This window comes from Artemia sp. Qi Xiang Cuo, chromosome 13, assembly GCF_049724085.1.
Source record: "Artemia sp. Qi Xiang Cuo chromosome 13, ASM4972408v1, whole genome shotgun sequence".
In the NCBI taxonomy this organism is placed as follows: Eukaryota; Metazoa; Arthropoda; class Branchiopoda; order Anostraca; family Artemiidae; genus Artemia; species Artemia sp. Qi Xiang Cuo.
In genome coordinates this window covers 34,110,620-34,126,736 of record NC_142806.1, presented here as the reverse complement: position 1 = coordinate 34,126,736, position 16,117 = coordinate 34,110,620, and the positions used below count along the sequence as shown (strand labels likewise).

Below are 16,117 nucleotides of genomic sequence, written 5' to 3'. Positions count from 1 at the left end.
TTCTTACTGATATTTCTAATTTTATTATGACTTTGCGATTAAATTTATAAACGATACCAAACTTGCCCTGTATATTTAGAAACTGGATAGAAGACCATTTGGACGGTGTTGTATGGGACTTGATTTCATATTTTCTGACACAAAAGGATTTTATGAATACTTTTTAATTTGAGCTTTTTATATGATGCATCTGTCGCTTAAGGCAGTTATGTCAGAAAAGATGTAATTGAGTCAGAAAGCCCACCAGTGAGTTAAAGCGAGCAATAGTTCTTAGTTCTTAGCAATAGCAATAGTTCGCTAATGAGGAATGTAGAATTGACGTCTAAAACCAATCATTTAGTGTGAAAACTAAGCTTTAAGCAATTGCAGTGTTCAAACCATTCATGATGATTAGCGTTAAGTAGAGCGATCCTTGCCAATAGCAAACGAAACTATAAAAACCGAACATGTAAGATAAACAGAATTTAGAAGAACAAAGACTAAACAAACAGAATTTACTGATCCCAAAAACGTAAAATTCATCGAGTTTGAAGTAGTCAAGTCGTTCAGTCAACGGTTGATGGCATAAGAGAATTTGCCTCTCTAAAAAGGATGCTCATGGCTTAGTGTATATTTTTATTTTATTTAGGTGTTTTTTTCTCACCAAGGGTGATTCAATGGAAGCAATGGTTCCAGAATGGCCGGAGGGGGCTTGATCGAACGTAGGTTTACAGTTCTAGTACCTTTTTTGGAGTAAAAAAGAGATTGCGCCACAGCAGGGTGTTGTTCTCTGCCATTTTGCACTATAAAACAATAGTTACTCCGTCATGCCCCTGGTTTTGTGTAGATTAATGGAGCTGCTTATATTTAAGAATATAAATTAGTCTATGTTCTACTTTCGATACTCAGCTTGGCTTTAAATTCGATCCAATTGTAAGTAGGTCCAAGTCTTCTTGGGTACTTTGTGATTGACAGTGATGAAAAGGGTGCAAAGCTTTCACTAGCTGCACATGATTTTGTGACAGATTTAAACTCCGAGGCACACGCGCACCTTCTTGAGTCCTCATCAGTGTGGGTCATTTAGGTATATTGACATAGCGCTTCGAAATATATACTGTAAGTTAGAGGTACAAAAAAACCTACTCAGGTTGTCTTCTCCAACTAATAGGCCTGCTGCATCGACTGTTAGTGTTACCGTTTAGCTGGAAATGTTACCGTGTTTTAGGTTTTGTGGAATAGGTATTACCCCACTGAATTATGCAGATGATATTCTTAGCCCTACTAGATCATTTTCCCGAGTAGAGGAAAACTTTTTTTTCGGCTCACGAATATGTAACTTAAGATTGGTCCGTCATTTAATGAGAGTACAACTGAAATATAGTGTGATCCACGTTCTCACCAACCCTCTACCACTTCTGTTCGGCTCGGAACTAAGATTGTATCACTTCCAGATAAAAACTTGACCAAGCCTGCCAATGAAGAGGGGAATCATTGAAAATTTTCATGCTAGCGCTGAAAATTCAAAGGGTTTCAAACCCTCCTCGAGAAATTCCTCGGATAGCCCCCTTCTTTCCCAAAGAAAGTCTTTTCAAGTGCGCCTATTATAAGGTTAATTAAATGAAATGAGCTACTGTCACATGCAATAGATTTTTACGGCGACGTCCTATTATTTCTTTGTTGTAGTTCACAGGCTGATCGGCAAACTGAATACATGACTTTTAAAATCTCGCAGTGAAAAATTGGTTCACTTCTGAAATTTCAATCTGTGTATGGGCTCCAAAGTTTTCCACGAATCTATGAAAAACAACAAATCAAGGACGATGTGCCGGTGTTACAGATACAATTTCTTTTCTGTAAAATAGTGGGGGAAGACTTGAGATTTTCGCTAATTTTGCTATTTATTTGATTCAAAAGTTTAGCGTGATTTCAACTTAACAGTGAAATTCTTTTACAGTTATGCAAAAACAAGCATATAATGACATTCTTAAATACAATTCTATTCCATAGTTTAAAAAGTTCGAAAAAAGCTAGGAAACAACTTAGCAGACAGCAACCAATGCAGGAGTTAGTTACAGGTCTTATTAAAAATACACAAAATTGCAAAATAACTAGACCCCCCTAGTTGTCCACGAGATGTTACAGGTCTATTATTTTGATAGCTTTGGTAAACATGTTGTCTTTTGGTTTATGTGAGTGCGTCACCGTGTATAGATTCAAAGTTACATTGGGGCTAATAGTGCCAAAATTTCAGGTGGATCAAATTCACACATTGGTTATCTTAGACATCAATTTCTTCTAAAACAAGACATTTAGTCCCCTTGACTCCTCTCCCAATACTTCGGAAATTTCAGCTTGATCCCTTCACATCATTCTTAAGATGTTGCAGATATGTCATTTTGATAACATGAATGCATGGTTTTTTTTTGGTTTACCTCCGCCCCTACCCCAAGTCAAAATCTGATGTAAACTGCCCCCGAGCATCCCTTGAAAATTTCAATTCCATAAAAAAGTAGTTTTTGAAATAGTGTAGATATGCAATGTAATAATTTCGATATGTATGGTAATTTTTGGTCTACATCGCTATTTCATCAAGAGTAGACTCCAGTTCAACAAGGGCTAATAGTGCTAAAATTTTAAACAAATTAGAGACCAAAATCTTGAGACCACTTCCCTCTTCCCCAATTCAAGATTCTAGGTCCACTTTTCTGGGAGGGGGGGAGCAAAGCAATTTTTCGTACATGATGTTCCTTTTTACCCAATGACGTACGAGTGTAATTGCAAACTAATCAGGGACAAAACTTGGCTTGAACCGCCTCCGGGTTCTCTACCCCCTCACCCAAACCCATTGCAAAATTTGACTGAGAGAACGATCCCTGAAAGTTTAGCCACTGAAAAAACAAGATCAAAAATGACCTCCCTTTTCGACTATAAAACCTATACGTAAGCAATGACCAATTAGCATAATTTACAGCTCTTGCTCTAGGGGCTTTGGGGGTCGTTCTGTTCCTAGAGGCATATTCATTGGACCTTTCATCTACTCTGAACAAAATGGCAATCTAAAAATTTTTGTCTTGAGGGTTATAGGGGAAAATTAGCGAAAAAGAGCACGGGCGGAGGACTAGCTACCCTCCAATTACTTTTAACTCTTAAAAAGGACTCTAGAACTTCCAATTTCCAATTGAACAAGCTCCCTCACAAATTAACAGGACCACGCCTTCTACATAACATGACCGAGAAAAAAAGTGTTTTTTTTTTCACTTTGGCGGAGGGGAGATGTAAAATCGAGAGTGACGGATTTTGATCCAATTGACTGCGTGAATGTAGAACATCATTTTTGTTTTGTGATAATTAAACATTAATAGGTAAAAATAGCCTTAATAGTGGGAAGTAAGCGTTCAGGTGGGAAGAGTTAAATCGTCGTTCCGTTGAGGAAATTCTATCTGGTATCGGAAACCCAGTAAGGTTTTGGCGGCACATTTAGATCGTCCTAACACCGGTCCCGTTTTTAAGATTAAACAGAAATCTAAGCGTGATTATACGAGCATATATGCCGTGCTCGTTTGAATGGGTGGAGTGGACCAAGTGATTACGCCTCTTGGGGGAATGTAATTAATAGTGAAACGTGTATATTAATCGTCGATAGGAGTTTGAACTTCTTGATTTTTCCAACCCTAATTGATGTGTTTTTTGAGCTGTTCATTTGATCTTCCATGCAATAATTCTTGTAAAGCTAAGATCATTTTAACCCAACAATATGCAACTATTTTATGTCCTACCTATTTCATTGGACTATTTCCAGTCTGCATCAATGTATAATCACCTACGGAACAAGTACTGACAAAACTCTCCAGAAGCGACCCCGCGTACCTCAGCGCCTCTAGACACAAAGTGCTGTACTACTTAATCGCTCCGAGCCAAAGTATTTTGCTACGAGCCAATAAATTATGCTAGAGCGTGATTCAGGCGACGAGAGACCGGGAAAGTTGTATTGAATTGTGTAACTACGGTATTTAGTTGCCAGGTTCGCATAGGTATGGAATCGTCTCCGGAGACGCGGACAAAGGGTCACTTTTTTGTGTGGAGAGGATAGGTTTTGTCAGTACTTATTCTGTAGGTGATTATACTTTGGTCTGCATTTACGACTGTGTTTCTTAAGTGTACCGAGCCCCATCTGTTGTAACCGGCAATTTTTTAGTTGGTCGAGTCAGCTCTATACTCAAATGAAAACTACAGTAGCTACCGCCCAATTACCGTGTCGTTTTTAAGCAAAGTATTTAAACATTTATTACTGCCAAAAATTAATTCAAAATTTTTTCACATAAATACAAGTTGGTTTTTGTAGTGATCTCAGCTGCTCAAAGGCTCGCCTTATTCTCAGGCGCCTTAAGAAAGAAGTGGTTACACCCAAAGATTAATTAACAGTGGGTATCCCTAGAGGGTTTGATAACGTCGTTTATTCTAATGTCCTACAGTACATCCTTTCATTTATAGTCAGTAAATCGCACCTGGCAATTTTGTCAAATTGGTATTCTAGTGCTAAAGTTTGGGAAAAATGAGAAGTTCATCTTCACAACCCTATTCCTACTTATAAAGAAGTTCTTCAATGGCCTGTTTTGTCGCCTAGTATTTTTAGATGTGCATTAGCTCCGTGCCTACGACAGTCTGTCTGCTTCAGTGTTGTATAGCGGAATCAGTTTTTCATATATTGGGCATGCAGATGGCGTTCTTTTACAAACCCGTCCTCATAGAAGCCTAATTGATAACCGTTGTACGCTTCATTTGCGTCTTGCTTCCGTAGGGTCGTCAATTAACCATTCAAAATGTGAGTTTATATATTTTGATAATTGTTACCAAGTATTCGTTTTAGATCTAGCAAACACTTCCCTTCCTTACTCTTAATTGGTGAATTGGCAGTGAATTTCGTTCGGTCGCTCACTTTTTTCTACTTGTCCAATCCTGATCGGTTAAGAGTAGACTTTCAAAGAACTCTGAAAAAAGGTAATCTTAAAGCAATAACAAAAAGAAATTAAAGAACCGAACCACATCGGTTTTATGGAACAGAATGAGCTTGAATAAACAAGCGTATAAAAAATCCAGAACATACGACAAAACTTCGTTTCACACTTTCAGTCGCATGACGCAAAACAATTCAAATATAACTAAAAATTCCTATACAATCAACTTTTGGTCTGCGTTCCTTTGGCCAGAATGTTCTGCGCAGTCGGCGGGGATTTTGTAGGATCATACTTGTAGGTTTTAGGGACTGGTCCCATACCCGCTCTTCTGAATTGAAGCTCATCAGCACGTTTTCTTTCTTCAACTACCTTCACGGCTTTCATGTTGGCCCATGCTGAAAGTAGGGAACATTTAGTTCTACCGAAATAATGCAAGCCTTTCACGTGCCAAGTAAGTGAAGAAATACTACGAAAGAAAAACCTCGAATGTATGCTTTAGACTAGTACTTTTTTCTAATTGTCAGCTCAATGATGTTCCAAACAATAGATTTAAATCATAAAGTCAAATTTCAACACAAATAAATTCTCTAAAGCAAGAATTTGGTCTATAACCATTTATTATATTTGAGTTGTAGAACCATTTGATTTGTAGATGTTACTGGGAAGTTCAAAGGGATGTAAAAATTGAAATTATAAATAAAATAAAACTGCTCCTTTTTTGATAAAGTAAAAAAGGAAGTTGGTTCCTTCTCATTCGTTTTAACATTTTCCCCCCATAAAGCTTGAATAGAATTTTCAAATCCAATTTTGAAGAGATACAATCTTGCCTGTCCTAAATCAATGACACTTAACACCCAGAGGAATTGAATAAAGCTATTAAACTTCTTTTGAAACTCTCTTACTTCTTACAATGGAAAATAAGCTGATGAAATTAGTTCCTCAAATTAAAGTCAAAAGTAAAGATAACTTACAATCTTTAAAACCTTCCACAAAACCTTTCTTTGTTCCTGGCAGATCTTCAGGTGTCCATTCTCGTTTTGCTGGGATCCCTAACTTCTGTCTTACAGCTGGGATTTTCAAAAATGATACTTGAAGTAACGAGACAGAATTGGCACAGAACCAGTACCATGCAAGATTCTGAAAGAAAAGAGTTGATATTTGGCTTTTAAAAATACTATAGGATGCATTCCCATGCAATAGCTGAAAACCATAGGTTCCTACATTCTATCAATTTTTACCAACTATATTGGTGAATACACATAAATTTATTTACTGAAGCTTCATTGCATAATGCGCCAAACTGCACTACTCTAGCAAATCTCCAAGCTAGCACCTAACCTTAAGCCACTCGAGAAAAGATTCAAAGGGGCAACAATATCAATCTCTTTCATCAAATTGCACCCCTCCCCGCTGAGATTTTCCACAAAAAAGAACTCAGTAAAAAATGTCAAGGAGATTAAGAAGTAAATTCCTTGATCCAAATTTTACAAATTAATAGAAACTAGCGGGATGGCGTCTCCTGTAACGACGCCAAGAAGATTTTGATGAAAAATGGTCCACAATCCGGCAGAGTGGCAATAGACCTCCACAAAATATCTTTACATCTCCCCAAAGAAGACAAGCCTTGCTAAAGATAACACCAGGCACAGCGGTTTCGGTAAATAAACTGTTGGTCAAGTATGCTAGGCAGAATTACAGCCAAAAACTTGCTATTATCCTGTGTCAATCTTTCATAATTACTACTACTGTTGTCAATTCATCGGCGTATCAATCCGCCCGAGGCCAACATAGCATCATAGGCTCCTTCTCCGCACCACTTTGTTCGGGGCTTTGCTCTTACCCCCCCCCCCCTAAAAAAGTCACACAAGCCATTTCGTTTGACCCCACCTGGATTGCCAGAATCACTGTTTATGGCAACTAATCATTCTTCATCCATGAAACGTGACCTACCCACTTCAGCCATCCTTTGAGCATAGCCATTGCTAAGGGGATTGAACCCAATTTTTCGCACAGCTTTTTTCTTGATTAATTTAGAAAAACTTTTGCCACAAAATAAGTTTGTCAAAGAAAAGTAAAGAACTCCATTAAACAAAAAATGAGCAAAAATAAAATCAAATAATCTACCAAGCGTAAAACTACCACAAATCAGCATCAACAAATAAATGAAACCCAAAACGAACAGAAATTACAATAATTAACCGAGTCAAACTCAAAACGAGCAGAAATTAACATAAGTTGGGCGTAAAATTCCTATGCCTTCCCAAGGCCAGAACAAAATCTACATTTTACTGAAAAAATATAAATGTTTTTACTTTTATAACTTTAATAAATAAAATAATATTAACATTTTGATTACTAAATATCAGTATATGTATATTAAACTGACGATGCGCATTCATTTGTATTTTTTCAGTAAAGTGCAAATTTTGTTCTGGCCATGGGAGGGCATAGAGGTTATGCGCCCAACTTATGCTAAATTCTGCTCGTTTTGAGTTTGACTCGATTAACTATTGTAATTTCTGTTCGTTTTGGGTTTCATTTATTTGTCGATGCTGATTTGTGGTAGTTTCACGCTTGGTAGATTATTTGATATTATTTTTGCTCATTTTTTATTTAATGGAGTTCTTTACTTTTCTTTGAAAAACTTATTTTTCAGAAAAAGTTTTTTAAATTAATTTCTGTTCGTTTTATATTGACATAGTCTTTTCAGGGAAAAAGAAAATAATACTTTTAAATCTTTTCGTGTTTCAAGAGTTTATAGTTTGGCCTGCTATTTGTATGTTGGAGAAAAATTTTCAGCAATTTTTAATAATATACACCCTTTTAAAAGTCTGGACACAAATAGTAGTGTTTAGTTTAGTTTCATACCTCCTCTAGTTGACCTGAAATGGAAAACTTGATACCATTCGCAAAAAAATCTGTTTAACTTTCTTTGACAGCTTGGATACACTTACGCTATTTTGTTTTGGTTAAATTTTAAGAGCAGAAATTGGAGGGTTGGCGGGGGAGGGGGGGCGTGGGATGATGGGAGTGGAAGGGGGATTAGTTGCCCTCAAATCACTTTCGACTATTAGAAAGGGCATCAGCCCTTTCTATTTTCAATAGAATGGGCCCTTTTCGAAGTTCCCACGACAACTCCTTCGATACAAAGTGCCCTGGTCTAACAACAAAAAATAATAAATTATACCCACATCGATCTTTACTATAAAAATTTCAAGGCGTCCAATTACTTTCGACTATTAAAAAGGGCTCTAGGCCTTTCGATTTGCAATCAAATAAGCCATTTTGGAAAGACAACGCTTACTATTAACACCTTATATCCCCCAGGGTATAAATTACAAACCTTACTCTAAGTTCTGTTAGGGTGGTAGTCATCCTCTAGTATTGAACTCATAGAATTTTCTTCTCCGTCAGGCCAAACCGCTATCACCAAGCCTGGATTGGAGACGTTTGGGGAATCAGTGAATATACGAAGAATAGTAATGGCATTCCTGTTCTTTGCCACTACTAAAAATGACACCTGCTCTTTCAATTTCCAATCAAATGAGCCCTTTTAATGTTCCTTTGACAAAACTTTCAACAAAAATCTCAATTGCCCCCAGTCCAGAGCTTACAACCCTTGCCTTGAGTGCGGGGGGGGGGGGTTTCATTATCAAAGACCTAATTTCCAGAACTTTCTACTATGTTGAACAAAATGGTTATCTGAAAATTTTGATTGGATGTGTTTGGAGGAATGGTGGGCGTGAGAGGGGGTTAGTTACCCTCCAATCACTTTCGACTATTACAAAGGCCACTAGCCCTCTCAATTTCGAACTGAATGAGCCCCTTTTGAAGTTTTACAACAATTCTACCTATAAAAACCTTATATGCCACTAGGGCAGAACTTACAACCTTTGCCCTTGGGGCTCTGGGGGGTTTGTCATCCTTAAATACATATTTTCCAGAACTTTCAACTACGTTGAACAAAATGGCTACCTCTAAACTTTGATTGAATATTTTTGGGGAAATGGTGGGCGTAAGAGGGGGGTTAATTACTCTCCACTCACTTTCGAATATTAAACAGGGCAATTTCAATTTCTAATCAAATGAGCCCTTTTTGAAATTTCTATAACATCTTTCTGTATAAACTTTATATGCCCCCAGGGCATGACTTACAACCCTTGCACCGAGGGCTCTGAGGAGTTTATCATCCTAAAAGACCTAATTTCAAGAACTTTCAACTACGTTGAACAAAATGGATATCTCAACATTTTGATTGGATGTGTTTGGGACAATGGTGGGCGTGAGAGGGGCGTTAGTCGCTCTCCAATCCCTTTCAACTATTAAAAAGGCACTAGCCCTTTCAATTTCAAGTTGAATGAGCCCTTTTGAAGTTTCTACGCTTTCAATAAAAACCTTATACACCCCCGGGGCATAACTTACAACCCTTGCCCTGGGGGCTGTGGGAGAAGGGAGGGGTTGTCATCCTTAAAGACCTAATTTCCAAAACAGTCAACTACGTTGAATAAAATGGCTATTTAAAATATTGACTGGATGTGTTTGGAGAAAAGATGGGCGTAAGATGGGGGTTAGTTGCTTTCAAAGCCCTTTTGACTATTAAACAAGGCACAAGCCCATTCAATTTTCAATCCAATGAGCCCTTTTTCAAGTTTATACTACAAAGATTTCAATAAAAACCTTATATACCACCAGGGCATAACTTATAACCCTTGTCCTGAAGAGTGTGGAGGGAGTGTCCTGCTCAAAGATATAATTTCCTGAACATTGAACTGCGTGGAACAAAATGGCTATGTCAAAATCTTTATTGGATGTGTTTGGGGAAATGGTGGGCGTGGAAGGGGTGTTAGTTACTTTCCAATTACTGTCGACTATTAAAAAGGGCACAAGCCATTTCAATTTCCAATCGAATTAGCCCTTTTTGAAGTTTCTTCGACAACGCGTTACATAAAAACCTTATATCCCCCCTGGACATAATTTACAACCCTTGCCCTGAGGGCTGTGGGGGGGGGGTGTCATCCTCAAAGACCAAATTTCCAGAAGTTAAAACTACTTTGAAAATAATGGCTATATCAAAGTTTTTATTAGATGTGTTTGGGGAAATGGTGGGCGTGAGAGGCAGGATAGTTGCCCTGTGATCACTTTCGACTATTAAAAAGGGCACTAGCCCTTTGAATTTCCAATCGAATGAGCCCTTTTTAAAGATTCTACGACGACTTCTATAAAAAAAAACCTTATATGCCCCCAGGGCATAACTTACAACCCTTGCCCTAAGTGCTGTAGCCTATAGCCTCTAGGGGACTGTCCTCAAAAACATAATTTATTTCAGAAAATCAACTACGCTGAACGCAATTGCGCTATCAAAATTTTGATTAGATGTATTTGAGGAAATGGTCGGCCTAGAATGGGTGTTAGTCTTCTACCAATTACTCTTGACTCTTAAATTTGCATCAAGCAATTCCAATTTCCAATTGAATGAGTCCTGTTCGAAGTTTCTATAACAATCTCTATGATTTAACATACCCTGCTCTAAAGGAAAAAATTAATAAATAATCCATTGTGCCAAAAATGGTCTTATATACCCCCAGGGTATAACTTAAAACTCTTGGCCAGAGGGTTGTGAGGGAGTGTCCTCCCCTTTACTTAGTCCCCGTTTCTTGTCTCATTTTCGAGTGTCCCGGTTCTTTACTTAGGCAGCACGATCGCGCTACCTATGATTTATACAACAAAATTCTATATATACCTTATATGCCCCCAGGGCATAACTTAGAACCCTTGCACTGAAGGCTCTGAGGGGGTTTTCATCCTAAAAGATCTAACTTCCAGAACGTTCAACTACGTTGAACAAAATGGATATGTCAAAATTTTGATTGGATGTGTTTGGGAAAATGATGGGCGTGAGAGGGGCGTTATTCGCTCTCCAATCATCGTTGACGATTAAACAGGAAACTAGCCCTTTGAATGTCCAACTGGGAGAGCTTTTTTTGAAAATACCACAACAATACCGTCTATAAAAAACTTCTATGCCCCCAGGATCTAACTTACAACCCTTGCCCCAAGGGTTGTGGGGGAGTGTCCTCCTCAAAAAGAAATTTTCCATCTGGGACTATACAATGCCCAACAAAAAGACTATCTCAAGATTTTTATTGGATGTGTTTGGGGGAATGATGGGCGTGGGGGGGGGGCTAGTTGCCCTCCAATCATTTTCGACTATTAAAAAGGTACTAGCCCTTCAAATTTCCAATCGAATTAGCCTGTTTTGAAGTTTCTATGACAACGTCATCTATAAAAACCTTATATGCCCCAAGGGCATAACTTAAAACCCTTGCCCTGAGGGTTGTGGGGGAGTGTCCTCCTCAAAAACAAATTTTCTATCTGGAAATCAACTATGCTGAACAAAATAGCTATCTCAAAATTTTGGTAAGATGTGTTTGGGGGAATGATGGGCATGGGGGGGCTAGTTGCCCTCCAATCACTTTTGACTATTAAAAAGGGCACTAGCCACTCCAATTTCCAATCGAATGAGCCCTGTTCAAAGTTTCTACGACAACTCCTTCGATACGAAGTGCCCGACTGAAGAAGAAGAAAAAAAAACACAAATTGTGCCCACATCGTTTTTTACTTAGGCAGCGCTAGCGCGCTGCCTATGATAAAGAGCTGCGTAAACCCAAAATCATGAGTTTTCAAAACAAAATTTCGTTCACCCACTGCGATTCTAGTACTTTCGTCCAAAATTCTCTCCCACCTCAGAACCAAGTGGCTTGCTAGCAAAGAATTCATGCTGGGACTATACCAAGGCTGTTGATACCAATCAAGCCCAAGGGAAGAAAGCCACAAAGTCTATATTTTTGGGGTCTCCACTGGCATTATAGCTTCCCTCCCGAGGTTTGTAAATGGTAGCGATCAGTTGACTGAGCTCAGCACTTCACTTTGAGCAAAGTTCAAATAACAAATTTTTTTTCACCCTACCCCCATCATACAAGGTCAGTGGATTATCATAGGTTCCGTTTACAAAAAAAAAGAAAAAAAGAACTAAGTAGAAAGCCCAGACAGTATGGAAAATCACCTGGTCTCCGAGTAGCTTTGAAGTGTATGTGATTACTTTAGGCTAGTAGACTTTGCTGACCATTACACGCAAAAACAAAACAAAGAAAATTAAGTCAGTGGATTATCATAGGTTCCGTTTACAAAAAAAAATAACTAAGTAGAAAGCCCAGACAGTATGGAAAATCACCTGGTCTCCGAGTAGCTTTGAAGTGTATGTGATTACTTTAGGCTTACAGGGCATCACAGGAAAAGATTCAAAAGAACCTTGTTGTCTAGTAGACTTTGCTGACCATTACACGCAAAAACAAAACAAAGAAAATTAAGCCTAGAAATTAAAAAAATGCTTTGCTCTCCAATTATCTTCAAAGGGCTCATGGAACTGACTATCTGCACTAGCCTTACTATATGCCTATCTGTCTTAATACTACCTTGGTATGATAGACTATCGCAAAGAGGGGAAATTAATCATTTTGTAGGAACTCTGAAAAAGGTATGCCAGCTTCGCCATTCACAGAGACAATCTGTATGCTATAATTAGGCTAACAAGTCGGTCTAACCTTGGTCTAACCTCGCCCCCGTTTTTCTGTGTGCGCCAGGCGTACATAGGGAAACACAAGGACTCACCACCAAGGACTATATGTACTCACCACCAAAGACTGTATGTACGGTTCCCTCAATTAGAAAAAAGGTGCAAGGGCGCATGTTCCTCTGGAAAACAAATAGCATATCTTCGCCAGCTTTTTAAAATAACCAGAGTTAAAAAAACACTTGTGAAGGAGCAGGGCGGAGAAGGAACGTGTGCATTTATGTTGGCGTTTTATGGGTGGGCGATCATCTAACGCACAAAAGACTTGGAGGCCAAGTAGCCCCCCCTACAGCAGCAGCCTTTAACTCTCTAAAGAGTCCTTTCAATGTTTTTAAAAAATGGGGATTGTCAAAAGACTAATATCATTACTATTTATGGCAAAGTAGATCCTGCTATAAAGGAAGATAATACATAGCAAAGGCTTTATGTCCACTTTTAGACGTCCTGATTCAACAGAAAGGAATGAGAGTCTAAAGTCTAACAGAATGAGAGAGCACCCAGGCAGAATAAATTTTCGAAAGAAGTTTTTTCGTAGATCTTTATAGGATAAAACATAAAACACAAAAGGTTATACCCTAATAAAATAATTTAGTACGCTTGAAAAAAAAGAAAATCTTTGAACAAGGTGGGGTAGCTCCATCAACGGACATAAAGATAGTGAAAAATAAATATATAATGATCATCAGTAATTTTGAAGCTACAGAAAGAGAAAGGAAATAAAGCGAAAGGTAGAAAAGACTTACTGTTGGAAAATTCATGATGAAAGGGAACAAGATTACAGGTATTGCTTTGAAGAAATAGGATGCTAACGGATTATTTGCCATAGCATTGCTTCCTGTGTCAACACCAACCTTGGAAAAAATTAAGAAGTGTTAACATAAACAAACAAACTTAAAATAAATTAAAACAAATTGATACAAATTAAAACCAAAATCTCCAATCTCTAAATCCATACTCTCTCTCCTTCGCCATGCCAAGTGAAAAATAAGTTCCAGGTTGAACTCGAAAAAAAAACATGTATTAGTTGTTTTTTTTTAAGTCCTGCAATAAAATTCGAACTTTTATGTAGAGCAAGGTTTGTACAATAATGCATTGCTGTGCGAAATGTTTTGAAGTAGGCCGACATAGTACCGGACATGATTACTAGGCTCGTATGATTGATTCCAAGTTCATATATAATTCATTACAAAACACACGACAAATTTTATACTCTATATTTAGCAATTAGTTCTGAAATCATTTTGAACGAAATTAGGTAATTTAAAAAAAAGTCAATTCAGAGGAACTCTCGTCTTGGAGTGAAACTGTTATTACTTTTTTTCTGATAAACTGATTACTACCTATGCTGATTTTAGCAGCTGGGCTCAATCTTGGAGAGCTGAGATCAAAACTGTGCATAGAAACGGCAAACGAAAAAAGGGCCAATCCACCAAGGTCGTAAACCCGAGCTGCCCCCTCCCCCAAGGAAACAAGAAGCTCATTTGAAAGGGCCAAAAGTCCGATCTGCCCCCCGAGTAAAGTAATGATCAATTTTTGAGAGCCAGAGGTCCGCTTATCTGAACTGATGAGACGCGGCAATAAAGAAGGTCAGGCTCAAAAAAACGCAAAAGCGTTCTTGTTATCTATGAATATAGATAATAAGGAAGTATTTATTACTCTATCACAATAACAACAATTTGTTGTTAAATCATGACGACGTATTAAAGGAATTCAACAAACCACACGTACATGGATCCTTTGACCACACATGAAATATTAACAGCCAAACAAACCCATTAAAAAGCTTTCGAAGACCGCAACAGATTAAAAAAAAAGCAAACAAATTAAAAAGATAACAACGAAAATATAAAATAGTCAAGTATATAATTATGAGTTTAATCCGTCAAAATCAAAATGTAACCGTGATGAAACTGGAGTTAAGTTTATGATGGCTTCTTTAATTTAAGAATTCTTTTACTTTAGTCTGCCCTATTTAGTTTTTCCTTGTTTTTAATTTTTCCTTTGAATTTACTTTTATTTCCAATTTTTACTTATATCTTTTACAGCTACTATACATAAATTGATTTCACAGTCAAAATTTTCTTAATGATACGTTTTGTTTATTGATTTTGTTTACTCTAGGTCCTATTTTATAGCTATGTAAAATAGCCAAAAAACTTACTTCTTGATTTTTTTTACGTTTATCTTCTTTATTTCTTTTTTTGTTAGATAATGCAAAAAAAGAATATTGGAAATTTTAGACGAATAAATAAATAAAAAAACTGCATGTGAAAACTAGTTGACAGAATAGACTTTTAACAGCAGTTTGCTACAAAACTATTAAGATAAGAGTTAAAATAAGTTACCTTCATAACAACCGCCAAAGTCGCACAAGTTAAAACTGGCAAAATATAAGTAGGGTCAGGTACTGTTAGGTCTTGGAACCAGGCCAATCCTCCAACTCGTAAACTATCTACAGGGGCACTTGCCATCCCTCGCAAGGCAAAAAATATCGACATAAATATAGGAGCCTAAAACAGAAAGACAATTAAGGAAAATAACGAGATTTTTATCATTTCCTCCAAGATTTCTTTTATATTTTCCTATAATTTTCCTGTTTTTTCCGTGATTCCAAATCAGCGCAATTAATTTTTGTGTATGGTCCAGTCCATAATTAAGTATTTTTTACAGTGAATTTCAAAATATGTTTTATATATACTGGCAGAGTTTTTTAATAAGCAAATAAGATTGAATATGTTCACTTCACCGAAGAATTTATATTTTCAATCCAAAAGGCCCAGCAAGCCCAAGAAATACCAATTTTAAATAAGTTAAATAAATTTATTTTTACCTACGTACAGTTTTTCCCAAGGGGTAATTCTATAGAACCGTTGATCACATAATGTGGGGAGGAAGCTCATTTGAACAAATATTTAAAATCCTGGTTCCTTTCTCAAGTGTCAAAGAAGATCTCACAATAGCAAAGTGTATATTTCACTCATTAATGACTCTAATAGGGCCAAAATCTATCCAATAACATTTTTAGAACTACCGAAAACTTATTTACACAACATTCCAGATTCAGGGACCATACTGCCGTGCAGTGGCGCGCTTGTCTCCAAAAATATATCCAGTCTATACAAAATGAACAATTACTACTGACCGTTTAAACAGCAACATTAACGGTTACAAAGTAGTGCATAGCCAGACACCAAATATCAGGAAAGAAGCCAGTGGATCATTTTAGGGTGCGGGTGGGGGGGGGGAAGCCTCAAAAAGACAATTTTAGGCCTATATCTCCGGAGCTTCCATAAAAGGACCTTAAATCAATAAGAAGGGCAAGGGAAGTTTACCCCTAAGCTTTTGGCGGAATACTTTCGGACTAAACACATAATATGGGCGCAGAGGGGTGATTGCTGTCTTATTATGGAAAAGTTTTGTCAAACTTCATCGCAAGAAGCAAGATATTAAAGGGACAGGGCCCACTTCATATATAGCGTGATATCTGATCGTTTTAAGTTTTACCGTTGCTCTTATATTTTATTATATAACAAATTTTTTTAATTTAAAGTAA

At 37.4% G+C, this 16,117-nt stretch overlaps 1 protein-coding gene across 2 annotated transcripts in view; it reads right to left on the bottom strand.

The window, feature by feature from the left end:
- Nucleotides 1-5,007: 5,007 nt before the first annotated feature.
- Nucleotides 5,008-16,117, bottom strand: part of LOC148945220 (mitochondrial inner membrane protein OXA1L-like) — a 39,452-nt gene continuing 28,342 nt past the window's right edge. For both annotated transcript variants that reach the window (XM_089099513.1, XM_089099512.1), the window contains exons 7-10: nucleotides 14,910-15,074; nucleotides 13,308-13,415; nucleotides 5,906-6,071; nucleotides 5,008-5,329 (exon numbers count right to left, since the gene is read on the bottom strand). In XM_089099513.1, the coding sequence (XP_088955639.1) occupies nucleotides 5,157-5,329; nucleotides 5,906-6,071; nucleotides 13,308-13,415; nucleotides 14,910-15,074 (612 nt within the window). In that variant the 3' untranslated portion in view covers nucleotides 5,008-5,156. The remainder of the gene's footprint in view (nucleotides 5,330-5,905; nucleotides 6,072-13,307; nucleotides 13,416-14,909; nucleotides 15,075-16,117) is intronic.